Source organism: Melanotaenia boesemani, chromosome 20 (assembly GCF_017639745.1).
Source record: "Melanotaenia boesemani isolate fMelBoe1 chromosome 20, fMelBoe1.pri, whole genome shotgun sequence".
In the NCBI taxonomy this organism is placed as follows: Eukaryota; Metazoa; Chordata; class Actinopteri; order Atheriniformes; family Melanotaeniidae; genus Melanotaenia; species Melanotaenia boesemani.
Window position 1 is genome coordinate 3,586,652 of NC_055701.1, and position 17,082 is coordinate 3,603,733.

Consider the following 17,082-nt stretch of genomic DNA (forward strand, 5'->3'; position numbering starts at 1 on the left):
CTGTTAATAGCCATTTTTAAAATTGTTTCGCTATCCCCTTTCAGCCCACTCGCACGGTTTCCGTGCTTATTATAAACACTACAAAGGGAGCAAACAAAAAAATGGAAACCAGAGGTGTGTGTGTGTGATGCATATAGGAAAAGACCCCCTGCTGGTTGAAAGTAAGGTCCCTGTGTGCACGTGGACTCAACTCCTTTTACATAACACAGGACTTGAGCTCAGGCTGCGGTTGTTTGTCCTGAGGGACCGGCTTTTTGTTTGATTTAAGCTGCAATGCGATAGGATGGGAATGACTGGTGTGTGCGCCTGTTAAGGGCCGTCTGGTGGGCTCTCTGTGGGGGCCCTCCTGCTTTGTGATGGTCCCCATGCACCATCAACACCTCATCTGTTCTCTGCCATGCATTCTCTCAATTAGCAGCAGTGGATGGGGAGAAACAGGCAGTGTTTAGTGCACATGTGCGCTCACACTTCCATCTCTTCTGTCTATGGTTTTTGCACATTAGTTTTGTTTTTTTTTTGACAGTGTGGCATCGACCCCCTTCCTCAGTCCTTTCCCACCTCCTTGCACTCTCCCCCTCTTTGCTCCTCCTGCTCAGCGAAGGATGGAGAGCTGAGGAGAGAAATCATGGAGGCAGGCATGGATCATTAGCTATATTTGTCCCACTTCCTGCAGCAGATGATAGATCTAGCTAATTACCCCATGTTGCCAAGCTGATCGCACACGACACGCGGCCGTCGTTATGTCGGAAATCAGTGTTCGCTTTGGTGTGTGCCGCATAGCTTATGCTATATGACGATTCATGAGCCTGGAGTCAAAGGAGAGGAGGGAACCTCAGATCCTGTCATGGCTGTGTGTGAACAGGATTGTCCTGGAAATGATTTTAAAGATGCATGTTCTCCGGCTTCCTCCTCCCTGTGTGCAGAAAATGAGTTTGGAGGAGACGTGGTGAGCCGTTCCTCTCCAGCTGAACGTCAGTACGTCACGGTGGAAGAAGAGGTCCGGACCAAAGAGCTGTCTGAAGCCCAAAACATTTCAGGTAAAAGTTTCTGTCTTCACACGTTATTCAGTTCAGATTTTATGTCTAATTTATTCTGTTTCATCCAAGTAGAAGTTAATGTCACAATCACTCCACAAAAAAATTCAAATGAGAATGAACAGCGCACAGATACATAATCATGAATAAATTAAAGATGAAACAAGCTTGCTCAGAAGGTATTTTCAGACAGAAAAATAGAATACTTAAATGTACTTTTACTAAAATCCTAAAGGTTTTTATGAGGACAGAATTTGTGATCTTAATGTACGTAATGAGCGTTGTGAGCATCCTCATCCATTTCAGCTGACATACCACGCAGAAGAAAGCAGTGGAAACAGTTTGAGTTGATGATAACAAAGCTAGAACCAGCTGTTTTAACAATTCAAGACACTACGCTCGGTGCAGCGTCACACCCTGCAGTAAAAAAACAGCCGTACGTGTCGGTCCAAAGCCCTGGAATATTTCCAGAAACCATCACCTGTAGCAGGGCGTCCCTACTGAACCCTGACTCGTAGTTCCTAATTATTTTCACAGTAGCTGTGAATATGGACAGAAAGGCATTGCAGTAGCTTTGCATCGCAGGGTTTGGTTGGCCAGATCAGACAATTGTGGCTGACCAGTCTGCAGACTGGGGTTTTCAGGAGAAACCTTCCCAGTTCCTGTTTTTACTGAAAAAAATCTTTGCTTCTTAATATGAGATGTGTCCCCCTTCCACCTCTCGAATGAGTAGGAGGTTTTAACCCACAGGTTTCAATGTAGAAAGCTAGTTTCACCCCTCATTTCAATGATTGTTTCTGAATCACCTCCTTTGGCACCCAATTCCCTCGTGTTCAGTTTCTTTAAACCAGCCTTGCTCCTGGTCCTGAGCACCCGCTGCCCTGCATGTTTTTCTTCAACTGTGTGACTGTACCAACTCCTTGTTGTCACCAGACCAGCTGATAAATTGTCTTATTGTGTTCAAATCACAGCTTTTTCTCACTCCAACCATTTTTTCAACCCTGCACAGCTGCTGTCACCCACCAGAGCCATTTTCCATCCCAGTTAGGACTCACTCCCAGATTTTAGCCTGTCTGCCTCCGTCACTCTCACTCTGACTGTGTCTCTCTTCTCCCGCTCAGCGCCCATTCAGATGCTATCGCCACAGCCCTTCACACTAATTCAGATGCACTTAGCATCGGTTTGGCACACATGTTTGCTGTCACTACATGATGCATGGCATAAATACCTATTTGCAGTGAAATTCGATAATGCCGGAGCAGTTTTGGTAGCTCCCTGCAGATACACTGTACAGAATACCAATGTGAGCGTGTGTGTGTGTGTGTGTGTGTGTGTGTGTGTGTGTGGTGGAGGGTGGAGTTGGGCGCCATATGCCTGAAGCACATTCTCCCCAAACTTCAAGGTGAAAACAAAGGGAAACTGATAACAACATGAATTGTTGTGACAGATGTCTGAGCACCCCCACCCCCACCTCCACCCCATCACCACCACTAAAATGATAAACACACATTTTCACACAAACATGCTTCTGCTGTGCCTTCGTGCATATTACAATAATCACAGCATTTCTTATCACGCTTCATTCCCTGTAACATGCAGGTTCTTCTCTATGAAACAGCCTCTTTATGCCATTTACCTGATTGCATTGCTGCATCCAGAACGACGCAGACACACTCATAATAAGCAGAGCCACTTTCATTTCCAAGCTAGGGGATTTATATTTTAATTCCTATTGATGCAGACTGATCAATACAAACACAAACACACGTGGCATTTGAACAGCTTCTGTTTGCTATATGTGAGCTGAATTAGAATTCATTCTAAAAACCAAATTTCCCAAAAAGTTGGGATGTAACTTAAAACTGAATTTAATTATTTACAAATCTCATCAACCCATATTTTATTCCCGATAGAAGATAAACAACATATCAGATGTTAAAACTGAGACATTTTACTATTTGATGGAAAATATGTTTAGCACAGTGTAAAAAGTAGTTCCAGGGTGATGTTCAGCACGGTGGAAAAAGTAGTTCCAGGGTGATGTTCAGCACGGTGGAAAAAGTAGTTCCAGGGTGATGTTCAGCACGGTGGAAAAAGTAGTTCCAGGGTGATGTTCAGCACGGTGGAAAAAGTAGTTCCAGGGTGATGTTCAGCACGGTGGAAAAAGTAGTTCCAGGGTGATGTTCAGCACGGTGGAAAAAGTAGTTCCAGGGTGATGTTCGGTACGGTGTAAAAAGTAGTTCCAGGGTGATGTTCAGCATGGTGTAAAAAGTAGTTCCAGGGTGATGTTCAGCACGGTGGAAAAAGTAGTTCCAGGGTGATGTTCAGCACGGTGGAAAAAGTAGTTCCAGGGTGATGTTCAGCACGGTGGAAAAAGTAGTTCCAGGGTGATGTTCAGCACGGTGGAAAAAGTAGTTCCAGGGTGATGTTCGGTACGGTGTAAAAAGTAGTTCCAGGGTGATGTTCAACACGGTGTAAAAAGTAGTTCCAGGGTGATGTTCGGCACAGTGTAAAAAGTAGTTCCAGGGTGATATTCGGCACAGTGTAAAAAGTAGTTCCAGGGTGATGTTCGGTACGGTGTAAAAAGTAGTTCCAGGGTGATGTTCAACACGGTGTAAAAAGTAGTTCCAGGGCGATGTTCGGCACAGTGTAAAAAGCAGTTCCAGGGTGATGTTCGGTACGGTGTAAAAAGTAGTTCCAGGGTGATGTTCAGCACGGTGTAAAAAGTAGTTCCAAGGTGATGTTCAGCATGGTGTAAAAAGTAGTTCCAGGGTGATGTTCAGCATGGTGTAAAAAGTAGTTCCAGGGTGATGTTCAGCATGGTGTAAAAAGTAGTTCCAAGGTGATGTTCAGCATGGTGTAAAAAGTAGTTCCAGCGTGATGTTCAGCATGGTGTAAAAAGTAGTTCCAAGGTGATGTTCAGCATGGTGTAAAAAGTAGTTCCAGGGTGATGTTCAGCATGGTGTAAAAAGTAGTTCCAGGGTGGTGTTCGGTACGGTGTAAAAAGTAGTTCCAGGTGATGTTCGGTACGGTGTAAAAAGTAGTTCCAGGGTGATGTTCGGCACGGTGGAAAAAGTAGTTCCAGGGTGATGTTCAGCACGGTGTAAAAAGTAGTTCCAGGGTGGTGTTCAGCATGGTGTAAAAAGTAGTTCCAGGGTGGTGTTCAGCATGGTGTAAAAAGTAGTTCCAGGGTGATGTTCAGCATGGTGTAAAAAGTAGTTCCAGGGTGATGTTCAGCATGGTGTAAAAAGTAGTTCCAGGGTGATGTTCAGCATAGTGTAGCATCTCTTCTTCTAACATGTCTGGAGACGTCTGGGAAGTGAGGAGACCAGTTGCTAAAGTTTTAGGAGAGGAATGTCGTCCCATTCTGGTCTGATACAGGATTCTAGCTGCTCTACAGTCCTGGATCTTGGTTGCTGGATTTCTGCTTCCATGATGCTCCAGATGTTGTGTACTGGTGAAAGGTCTGGACTGCAGGCAGGCCAGTTCAGCAGCCGGACTCATCTCCTGTGAAGCCATGCTGCTGTGATGGATGCAGGATGTGGTTCAGCATCGTCTTGCTGAAATCTGCAAGGCCTTCCCTGAAAGAGACGTTGTCTGGATGAGAGCAGATGTTGCTCTTAAACCTCCATGTACTTTTCAGCATTGATGGAGCTTCACAGATGTGGAAGCTGCCCACGCCATAGGCACTAATGCAGCCCCATCCCATCAGAGATGCAGCTTTTCACCTGTCCACTGATAACAAGCTGGATGCTCCCTCTCCTCTTTAGTCTGCAGGACACGCCGTCCATGCTTTCCACAAACTAGTTCACATCTTCATCCAGGTTTCCACTTTGCCTCAGACCATTTTAAATGAGCTTTGGTCCAGAGAAGACGGTGCTGGTTCTGGATCCTGTTCACATCTGGCTTCTTCTTTGCGTGATGGAGTTTTAAGGCTGTTATATACTCCGCAAGAAGGAAGAAATTTTTTGTTCTCGAGGCCACAAGAACAAAATGACATAATTTTGTTCTCATGGACGTTAATGGGGACAGTTTCTCAACACATCAGCCGAGCAGAACTTTCTTCTTGTGGGGCTCCGAGAAGTATTGTCACCAGCATCCAGTTTAGACCTTCAGCCTTGTCTCATGCACACAGAGGTTCCTCCTGATTATCTCAATCTTTTTAGGATATTCATACAATGTAGATGGTGGGATCTCCAACATTCTCACTATTTTAAATTGAGGAACATTTTTCTGAAATTGTTCCACAGTTTTTAGAGCCAGTTTGTCTCAGATTGGTGAGCCTCTGTCCATCTTTCCATCTGAGAGACTCTGCTTCTCTGAAGTGCTCCTTCTATACCCAGTCATGTTACTGACCTGCTGCCAATTAACCTGATTAGTTAATTAAATTAATCTCCACTTCTTTTTCATTTGTACCAAATACTTTTCCTACCTTTTATTGCCCTCTTACATTTTTTGATCAAATTAAAAATAAGATCATTTTCCACAAAATGGTAGATGTCTCAGTAACGGGGAATAAAATATGGATTTAATGATATTGCCAAATAACTCTATTATGTTTTTATTTACATTTTACACAGCATCCCAACTTTTTTGGAAATGGAGTTTTACTTTCTGTTTACATGACGTGTGTTTTTATGAGAATTTATCCTTAAAATCTGCATCATATACTATTATGAGTTCAGACTATCCTTCCTTTATGTTACGCAATGCTCCGATGCAAGACTTGACAGCAAAAAACCATTAAAGTTATATAGGCAGCATGGTATAGTTGCATGGATTATTATATATGGATCTTAATTACAAAATTATTTAAAGCTCCTCTCTCGTGGAGATTTAGAGGTAAGTCAGGATGTGAGGTAGAACAGGATTTTGATGCAATTAGCCGTGGACTTGGGTTACGGTTTCGAGTAATCAAAGTGGAGGTCATGTGTGAAATGAAACTGTGAATTATTCCAACACAAGTTAAATACCTCCGGCTTTAGTGAGTCTTCCTAAATATTACGATCCTACAGCACCACACTGAAAAATTCTGTCAACAATTTTCAAAAGATATTTTATTTTACTGTTTTTTTCCCTCCTCATTCTTAATTTTTATCATTTTTCTACAAGTTTAATTCTCATTTAATCAAATGTGGGAATTTATTTCTTGGTGCTTCTTTAACTAGTCAACTCGTGGCGCTGGGATCAACATGACTCTAGTTATTCATTTGGGCATATAATGCCATTGATCCGGCGTCTAATTGAGACACAGACGGAGAAGGAGTGGGTCTCCTCCTAATCCTCAATAAGCATGCTAACCTTCATTACAGCCGTGACATTTTCCCATGGGGAGCTAAGAGGGAGCAAAAAAGCCAGACAAAGTATGAAGCGTTCTCCAACATATGGCGAGCCGCAGAGACGAGCACGTCATGGGGGGGGGGGGTTCCTGCTGTTCTTGCTCTTGTTTTCTCCTGCCGCTGGATTCATTTGTTGTTGACGCCGTGTTCAGCACTGATGCAGGCCTTGAAATCATGACTCTCCTACAGCTGCAGATAGGCTCCGTTAGCGTGCACGCGTCTGTGTGCACGCGTCTGTGTGCATGTCAACAAACAGCAAATAGTTGTCTTGTAACAAGGGAAATATTCTGCAGCAGGCTCAGACGCTTTCTCTTGTTTTCCACATCTCTTTCATTTCATGTTAATCCATTCCGACCAGAGGCGCCGTCTGAACACGGGAACTGGTAAACCCAGATGTTGCATCAGGTCTTCATGGGTTAAAAATAACACCAGCGTCTTCAGCTGTGGAAACTCACTGTGGCAGGTTACTCAAAAAGTCTGCTTTCATACGTGATCGGTGGTATTTTCCTTTGCACAGCTTGCATTCAAGCTGATGAAAGAGGCACATCTGAGTTTAAAGAAGATGATATTGTTGCTGTTGCATGAAATGATTTACATATAAGACAAAGGACCCCAATCTGTTTCAGATCAGATAGATGTAGTCATGTTAATATAGAGTCAGTTTTAAAGCTGTGCAAGATCTGACCTACGGTAAAGCTGCAAGGTTTCTGGTCCTGTCAATCTTTCAAGTAACATCACCCAAACTGCTCAAAATCTAGGAGTGATATTTGATTCCAACCTTTCTTTTGATGTTGAGGTCAAACAGTTCCTCCAGCTTAAATCAGGTCTTTTCTTTCAATCGCTGATTTACCAAAAGGTTGTGCATACCTGTGTCTGTTCTCACCTTAAAATTCTTTGTTTCTGACTCGTTTTGATGGCACGCTGACATTCATTATGTACGTTCATGGAGCTGTAGCTGCATTGCAGCGTCTTGAGGCTGGGAAACCATATTTCACACCTGGATTTTACACCTGGAGCGTCACATTACAGCTGAGTTTTGCTTTTAGGCACCACAAGATAAGACAATAGTCAACATCAGACTGACTTTTACTGGCTGGACAGATCTCAGAGACGAGACAGGATGAAGACGGATGCTGGATTAGCCATCGGTGGTGGGGGGGACTCACTAAGAAAACCCGTCCAAGTTCAATAATGCAACTTAAAAACCATAATTTCATCAGGAACTTTTATTAAACTGGAAAAAAAATGTATTAACAAAAATGTTTTAAAATGAACGACAGGAGTCGCCCCCTGCTGGTCATTTGTTAGAATGCAGGATAAATATTCTTTTGATAGTTTTAACAAACAGAATGAAAGAACCTGACGTGTGTTTTAACCACCTACAAATACTGACGAGGGATTTGTGCATTTTTAGCACAAATTTCTTTCATTTAAATTCACACTCAAGTTGACAATTGTGTTAGATATTTTTTTTAATTTCAGCACAAGTGATTATTTGTCTCAGCAGCTTCTGCATGAAAGAAAAAGAGACAAATTACGCATATTTAATGTCAGCACTGTAGAAAATTTGGTGGTTTATTCGTGTTGAAATGACACTCGGTCCTGCTCATCCAGATTTCTCTAAACAGAAAACTCTCCTTTCCAACAGATGAGTTGTCATGATCCCCTCTGACTTCTCTTTTTCCTGTGGAGTGACTTACTTTCTATCCTGAAACCCAACTTACCCTACATGTAATGAACTGATATATAATTTAGTCTTTGCTCCACTTTCACAGACCAAATTCTCCATCATCAAAATACTGTTGGTCCCTCCTTACTACGCCAGTAAGATTTACAAGGTATCCTTGCTTTTCATCATTTTATTTTTCTCCTGTTGAAACATTTATGGGCATTCATAAAGAAACACACCATTAGAGCTGAGGGGCTCTACAGTAAAGTAAGTATGGTGTTAATAAATCATGTTTAATAAAACGAGACATCCAAACACGGCCCCCGTCATAGTCCAAACCCAGCGAGCATGAATATTTAGAGGCGTCTGGAAATAACAGAGCAACGTTCAGGGGTGTTCAAGCTCCTCCACAATTTATGATATGTTGTTGAGGGGATAAAACTACATCCGGAGGGATATGCAGGTCTGACATACATGAAAGGAAGTTGGAAGGCAGCATGAAGCTTACCCTGACATAAAAAGAAAGAAGAGTAAAGACAAAGCAATGCATGCGCTGTTCTTTCATTTTTGTGGTCAAGTAATCTAAAATTTCTGGACCAATGACAAACATTTATGAATGAATACTTGAATTTTTGTACAGATGAGAGATTAAAACCACAGAAAGTATAAATGCCATCATTTGAAGATAAAAAAATAGAGATGTTTTAGTAATTTCCTGGTTTGTGGATTGTGACGTTAAATGCTTTAACCGCACTAAACAATGCTTACTTTTCTCCCCTTTTCACAGGACATAGATTATATTTGAGATACAGTGTGGGGAATATCTTATGTCTCAGAGTGGATAAGAATCACAAACTAGATTAAAAAAAGAGGTGAAAAAAAAAAAGTGGTATCAGAATCCTGTGAGGGTCTGTTAGTCCAGTTTTCTGAACAAGTTGTAACTAGACCGAATCTCTTTTTGGGATAAATTTTAGTGGGATCACTGAATCTGCTTATCCCTCATATGTGGTGAAGTGCTAAAAATGTTCATCTAAATGTGTTAAAGCATGTGTAAAAACAAGAGAGATGAGAAGCTGTTGGCTAACATCCATCAGCTGTGAGGTGCGGTCTGACTCAGCAAACCCTCATGTTTCTGAGGGTGTGTTGGTAGTTTCTGCATGGCTGTATTATGTCTTATATAAGATTTACAGTGTTTTTTATGCAGTTGTCACCACTACGTGAGATCTTTGCTAATGTTGCCATGTGTGCATGAATCGTTATGCATATGCCCAAACAAGTGACATGCGAGTGGTTTCAAGGGTTATGCAGGTTTTATTTTCCATTTGTTTCTGTGGCTAAAATAGGAGGCATTTACTTTAAGAGGAAGGCTTCAGCACCTGTAACTCACCGAATGTTCGAGCTGCATTCGTCAAGCTTTTTTATGAAATACCCACATTTGTTCACTGTAAATGACACCAATTCAAACCTTGCAAGAATATATAACAAAGTATGCTGTATGCTTCAAAAAGAAGACTCAAGTCTTGGCTTTCAGGGGGAAAACTATTAGCACTGAAACAAGCACACAATAAGAAACTATTTGCATGTTTACACTTTTTCCTCATTTCCATTTTTCTGTGCTACTATTTACCTACTAACTCAGCTGCTTTGTGGTGCCACCGTGCATCAGAAACGTCTTCTTGGCTTTATTCCAGCCATAGAGGAGCATTATTTTTCTTCTTTTCACACACACATAGAACTTTCTGCTCACTGGTTGATCTTTGGCTGCTCCTGATTGGACGTTACCGTCAATCTAAGCTCTCTGATTGGTGGAAAGTCTGACAGGAAGTGGCTTCATCATCAGTTCCAGGTCTAAATAGAGGTCTCTTAGCAACATAGTAGTGATGGTGATGTTTTTATGATTAAATGTGATAAATAATGCTGTTATCATGGATCATTGTGGATTTACCAGATTGTCTCTGAATAAAACTACATTTAGTGGCTGGATTATAACCTCCTGGACGGGATAGAAATGCCTGGAAAACATCCGCAGATCACCTGAAGGGTAGCTATCCATCACAGTTTTCCCCACAGAGCTACACACCACCGCTCCTGAGACACTATTGATAATATAAGCGATGGAGCTCAGTGGTGCAGGAGTGTGAAGGGTGCAGTGACATCTAGTGGTACAAACGTCAAATTACAGCCAAGTTATCCGCATCTCACAGTTTACCCTACAAACTTTAAATCTCTTTCTTTCCTACTACATCTTAAATCTAAACATTTGTTCCTGGTTTTTGAGTTCACAGGTGAATTACTTTTTTATTCTCATATTAGTTAAGCAGTTTTATCTTCCTAGACCGCAGATCTTGGAGATTTTTTCCACTAAATGAAAGAAATGTATGCTGGAGGATGGCCAGCACACAGATTAGAAGGTGAGGATCTTCCTCATGACACCACAGTGACTTTGACAAATAATTAAGTGACTTTAACTGGAGAAGCTGATGCTTTTTGTTTGGAAACGCTGGAGCCAGACATATATGGAGCCAGAGCCAGTGGTCGTGTGCATGCATGTGAATACATCAGTGTACTGGGGAAGAGATTTTCCAGGTCGGTCCATGTGTCTGTGTCTTTAAATCACAAACACTGCCCATTAGTCATCTCCGTGAACCTGCTGTCAGATCAGGTGTGAGCTGAAATGCCTGACAACCAGGATAAAGTGCTGCGAACCTGAGAGAACATGTTCCCAAATTAAAGATAATTTTGTGACGCTGTCTGTTGTGTGTTTAACAGCTTGTTTGTGCCTTCTCTGCAGATGGAGGTGGATGCAGACGATAAGCGCCATCGCACACGCTCCAAAGGTATCTGCACATAAACACACACAAACACACACCGCCATGAGGGTGACCTTCACTCCCACCAACATAAACATGCACATACAGTGCACACGCACACACCGCTGCATGAGTCCTGCGTAGTCACTCTACAGTTGCCTTCATTAACTGCTGTCTGTGTTTTTATATCCAGCAGGATCAGAACTTCACATTTTCAGAGCTTTGACATCCAGCGAATGACACACAATTAAAATCAAAATATAAAAAACTTCTTAAACAACTAAACCTTTCAATGGAAGAAAGAAAAGAGTAATGGATCCCGTCACCGTCCGGGACAACAGACAAACAAAAAATCTTCTGACTTACTGAGGTTACTAGACAGAGCTGCCACTAGTGCAGGGAAACCGACAAAGCCCCCGTCCTCTTCATCAGCTCCACATGTTTAACTTCCTGTTACACAAATACCTAATCAGCCAATCACGTGGCAGCAACTCAACACATGTAGTCATGGTGGAGACGACTTGTTGAAGTTCAAACTGAGCATCAGAACGAGGAAGAACGAGGATTTAAGTGACTTTGAATGTGGTTGTTGGTCTGAGTATTTACTGGTATTTTTACAAACAACCATCTCTGGGTTTCCAGAGAATGGTCTGAAGAAGAGAAAATAGTTGTTGATGTCAGAGGAGAGCAGGCAGACTGGTTGGTGATGATAGAAAAGCAACTGGAAGTCAAATAAGCACTGGTATTGTATTGTTGCTGACCATGTCCATCCCTTTAGGACCACAGTGGAGCATCTTCTGATGCTACTTCCTGCAGGATAATGCACCAGGTCACAAAGCTCAGATCATCTCCACCTGCTTTCTAGAGCATATACACACTGTGTGATGAGATTACATGAACAAGAACGTGTACTTTAACTAACATAAAACATGGCTGTAGGGTACATCCACGTAAGATAACATGTTGGTTTCTTTGTTCTGAGTCAAACAGAAGAAATAAGCAGGAAAGAATGAGACTGACTGGAGACAAACATGACGTCCAGGGTCGTCCAGCTGGCATGCCAAAGATGTCAAAGATGAGCCACTTACCTCATATACTAGCATATACTATGCTAAGTACATGCAAGACTTCACTTTTCTGGTTCTGGTGCCTGCTTGACAAATGGGTAACCAACCCTGTAGCTTGAGTAGATGTCTCAATGTTATGCAAAGCATTAACTAGTTAAGATTCTCAAAGAATTCATCCCATCACTAAACTAGAAAAAAAGAGCTAACGGAGTCAGAAGGTCTCAGAAGAAGCTTGGAAGCAGAATGAAACCTGAATTGCACAAACAATCCTCAGAAAATCCAAACAAGGAAACAAAGAACAAAACAAAAAACAACGAGCATCATTTTTTATTTGTTTTAGCTTTGAAAATTTTCCCTCTATAAAGTTTGGGATGTCTCATCGTCGTCCCCCTCCTCCTCTCACAATAATGATGATGATGATGATGATGTTTCTATGTTTTCTATCTAGCCAAACCATTTATTCTTGATACAATAAGCATGAAAAATAAAACTTGTTAACATGTAAACAAAGTTAACCAACAACAGCTGTTCATACACAAAATAAGCTGAAGTAAAATCAGTCTTCAGATATATCTCTATTCGTTTAGCCGGAACAAATTTAGTACATGTGTTGGTCTTCAGTAGGATCACAAACTATTTTCAATGTTTAGCTGGTAATTTATTTTATGATGAACCTACGCAGATCACAAGTCAACCGTTCATCAACTTTTCAGCCGCTTGTTTTTCTCTGTTTTCTAACGAAAGCTTGTTTTCAGTAACGGTTCTCTGTTTTCTGCTTCTCTCTAGTGCCTGTGGATCCAGCATTAACAGAGCTTTTCAGGTCAGTGATGCTGACAAAGTGCACGGCATTCACACACAAACACACACACAGTTTGCCTATTCTTACTTCAGCATGGAGTCAAACAACTCCAGTCACCTTATTAATAACCCGAAACATCCCCTTTTCCTCCGTTTGCCTTCAATTCAACAGTCTGTCACTGAGGCTTCCTCCTTTGTTTTAGTTGCTCTTCCAACCATCACTCTTTCTCTTCATTCCTACATCATATTGTGAGTTTTCCACTCCCTCCTTAAGTGTCACAGTCGATGATGGTGACTGAACCGACAGATCAAGCACCAAATTCATTTTTCCGTCTACTTTATACAATTCTCCCACATGAAATATTAATCATGGCTTCTAATCCTCTAAAGATACAAATGGTTGAGCTAAATTATTCTGTTTTTGTCTCATCTGCTTGGTTTTTAGCACGATAGACAATTATCAGTTTATTACCCATGCAGCAACTCTTTCTCGCTTTCTACGCCCACAGCCCCAAAGTTCTTGGCGAGTGGAGTGGGAGGAAGGTAGAGCACAACTTTATTTCAGATTTAAGGCTTTTCCTTGTCAGTGGAAAAGTTTCCTTTCGGTATATACTCTTCAGAGCTTTTGTCACTTAAAAACAAGAAACATGATGAAATTTTGGTTATTAAAAAAGTTCAAAGATAGTTTTATTAACACAAGATGTCACAAGTAAAGTTTGTTGACAAGATATAAACCACGGTAAACGTTTTTTTTTTTTTTTTCTTTTGATTTCTTTAGACAGGTGGGAAAGTAAAGTCTGAGAAGAAACTTAGTTTCTGCTAACTTATGTTGGATTTTTTTCCCGGTTTGTTACATTATGTATGTTCTCAGTTACGTGAAATGTATATTATTCATGGCTGCACAGCAGAAAGACAGGCACCTCTCCTCAGCAGCCTCAGAAAGTTGCAGGTTTCTGCTTAATGAGCAAACTAACTAACAAGATGTGCCACTATGGAGTGAAAGTGGTGTATATTATTAAATACGTTGACATTTAAAGTCAATCCATTGACTCCAATGTGTTGCTGAAATCAGATTTATTGATGAAGATGAACAACACCAGTATTTAAAATATAAATAAAAACACAAATCAATGAACTGCAAATCTCATTAAATAATATTTTTTTCATAATAGAAAAATTTCAGAAGTTGAAATTCAGATATTTTACTATTTCAGGGAAAAATTAGCTCATCTTGAATTTAATGCTGACATATAAAGCTGTTCCAGGTCCATACTTAGCATTGTGTAGCATTGTCTCTTCTTTTAACAGCTGTCTGTAAACATCTGGAAAGTGAGGAGACCAGTTGCTGGAGTTTTAGGAGAGGAATGTTGTCTCATTCTGGTCTTAACTTTAGTTTATTTGGAACAAACAGTGAATGTAAATGAGCATTACATGAAAAACCTGTCAGGCAGACACCCCAAACTTTAGCCAAAGACTAATTTCCATTTGTTGTCCCTGGAGGATTAAAACTAGAACAGATAGATGAAATTTTATATAATCAGAACAAAAAAATAAACCAAACACATCGTTCTCAACTGTATATACTGGTATACATAACTCTGCATGTACATTATACATATAAATCCGTTATCAGCCATGCCAATCATAACATATATATATATATATATATATATTCATGATGCTCCAGATGTTGTGTACTGGTGAAAGGTCTGGACTGCAGGCAGGGCAGTCCAGCAGCCGGACTCTTCTCCTGTGAAGCCATGCTGCTGTCATGGATGCAGGATGTTGTTCAGCATTGTTTTGCTGAAATCTGCAAGGCCTTCCTTCCCTGGGTAGCTGTAGATCAGGAGGGAGAGCAGTTGTCTACCAGCTATAAGGCCATTGGATCAGTTCCTGACTTCCTCAGACTATATACCAATGTGTTTCCTACAGTGTGTCCATCAGGAGGATGGGTGTCTGCATGATAGAAGAAAAAGCACTCAGTATACACTGAATGAATGTGAATATATGTAGTGGTCATATATGACTTGAAAAAGCTCTTTATAAGCCCAGTCCATTTACCACTCCCTGATAAAAACGAAGGCTAAAACCTTCCAGATGTGACAGCTGTCAGTTCCATATACACTGATACCTCCCACCCACACCATCAGAGAGGCTTTGAACTGAGAGCTGATAACAAGCTGGATGATCCCTCTCCTTTTTAGTCTGGAGGACGCAATGTCCGTGGTACGCTGAAATAATTTCAGGTTTAGACCCACCTGACCACAGAACAGTTTTACACTTTACCTCAGACCATCTTAACCCTTTAACTGCCTGCTCTGCTGTTAGGTAGAGCAAATTTTTCAATGACTATAATTGATGTTATTAAACATTTGTGGGAAAAAGCCGGCCTCAGCCACCTCTGCCACTTGGGTTAGGTATGTAATGTCAGTGTTTGTCATTCCATTGCTGTTTCAGGTTGTGACCATTTAACTTTTTTTGGTATTTTATTAGCTGTTATCTCAGTCATTTGTCAAAAAACAGCACTAAGAACATTTTTATCCTGATTTTTTGTATTAGGGTTTTGGGTTAAATGAGCTTTGGTCCAGAGAAGACGGCGCTGGTTCTGGATCCTGTTCACATCTGGCTTCTTCTTTGCATGATGGAGCTTTAACCTGCATTTGTGGGTTTCAGGGTGAACTGTGTTCACAGACAGTGGTTTCTGGAAGTCTTCCTCAGTCCATGCAGTGGTTTCCAGTAGAGAATCATGTCTGCTTTTAATGCAGTGCTGCCTGAGGTCCCCAAGATCCACAGCATCCAACGCTGGTTTAGTCCTTTTATCGATTTGTTCTGTAGATGATGAAATAATGAAAATCTGAAATTGCTCCACGATTTGTAGTTGAACATCTTTTCTTCTGAGAGACTCAGCTTCTCTGAGGTGCTCTTTTTATCCACAGTCATGTTACCGACCTGTTGCTAGTTTAACTAATTAGCTGCAGTTTTCCCCGCAGTGCTTCTTTATTAGTGCTACTTTTCCAGCGTCTTGTTGCTGCTGCCATCAAATTCAGCATGAGCTGATATTTTTCAGGAAATATTAAATTCTCTCACTTTTATCATTTAATATGTTTTCTGTGTTCTGTTGTGCATATAATGTTAGTTTATAAGATTTGCATTCTGTTTTCATTTACACATCACAGTGTTGTAGCTTTATCGGAATTAAGTTATAATATCATCTGCACACCTGAAATACGTGTTTTAAACTAATTGAAGCTGCAGCAGCGGTTCAGAAGCAGCAACTGCCTTCACAGGCCAGTAAGTGTGCTGTGAATCTGGTACGTGAATGAGTCTGACAAGCTCCCAAGTGGTGTGTTACGTATTCTTTGTCTGCAGTTTGGGATGCACAGGAAATGTCAAATGCAGCGAGTGTACGAGGGCTCGTTTCAGCAGCAGTCGAGTCAGGTTGAGTTTGCAGCAGCGAGCAGTTTCAGCAGCTTCCCCTTCCTGCATCCACTCTTTGTCACAAACCATTGCACTGCATTAGTAGCTCCTTAAGGCTGTGATGCTTCAAAAACATATAAGCTGGGTCGGCTGAGAGGAAGTCCTGGTCAGTGATTTTTCTTCCCTATCGGGGTTAAATTGGGGCCGGACTCTCCAGGGCTCAGCAGCAGCACATATGCATTGTTATCATGGGATGCTTAACCCTATCTATATTTGGAGATATATACTTTAGCACTTTGTTCAGGCTTGGAAAACCACAATTTTCCATGGCTGCATGCACACACAACACATTAACATGACCCCCTTATCCTGAGTCTCAATGTGTTGATCTTACAGAAGTAAGCTAGTCTGACATCTAAGCATTGTAAAGACACCGCTGGTTTCATCAATGTTAAACCAAAGGAGTCGTCAGAACAGTTAGCTGTTAAAAAATTAGCTCATGAAGCATTTTATGCTCCGTTGTACACAGACGGTGCATGTTTGTGAACTCTATTTCCTTTTTAAGGTTCAGAGTTGCACGTAAATTAGGTGATGCAAAGAGAAGGAAACCAAAGCTTCATACCTTGGTAAAAAAATACAGCGTAAGTGTATTAATTCATCTCCTCCACCTCTTTACATGACTGTCAAAATCTAATTGTAATAATCGAACCTGCAGCATTTTCATGCACTTCTTAAATGCAGTATTTGAAAAACCCTGGTCATTATTAAGTTTCTGTATAGTGGCATAATAATAATACTAAAACTTCCTGTTATTTTAAAAAACTTTTTTTTTTTTTAACATGACAAGGGTCCACGGTCTTAGCATTAGCTGCTAACGCGGTAGCTAATTAGCTGCAAAATAGACAGCACATGAATGATTTATTTAATTTCTACTCTGCACGCCATCTT

The 17,082-nt window shown here is 41.1% G+C and overlaps 1 protein-coding gene across 7 annotated transcripts in view; it reads left to right on the plus strand.

Moving 5' to 3' along the window:
- Positions 1–17,082, plus strand: part of myt1lb (myelin transcription factor 1-like, b) — a 132,058-nt gene that overhangs the window by 40,446 nt on the left and 74,530 nt on the right. For 5 of the 7 annotated variants that reach the window (XM_041971354.1, XM_041971355.1, XM_041971357.1 and 2 more), the window contains exons 2-3: positions 10,834–10,879; positions 12,706–12,739. In XM_041971354.1, the coding sequence (XP_041827288.1) occupies positions 10,834–10,879; positions 12,706–12,739 (80 nt within the window). Of the gene's footprint in view, positions 1–923; positions 1,038–10,833; positions 10,880–12,705; positions 12,740–17,082 lie in introns of those variants that run through there. The other 2 variants (XM_041971360.1, XM_041971361.1) reach the window with 2 other exon arrangements.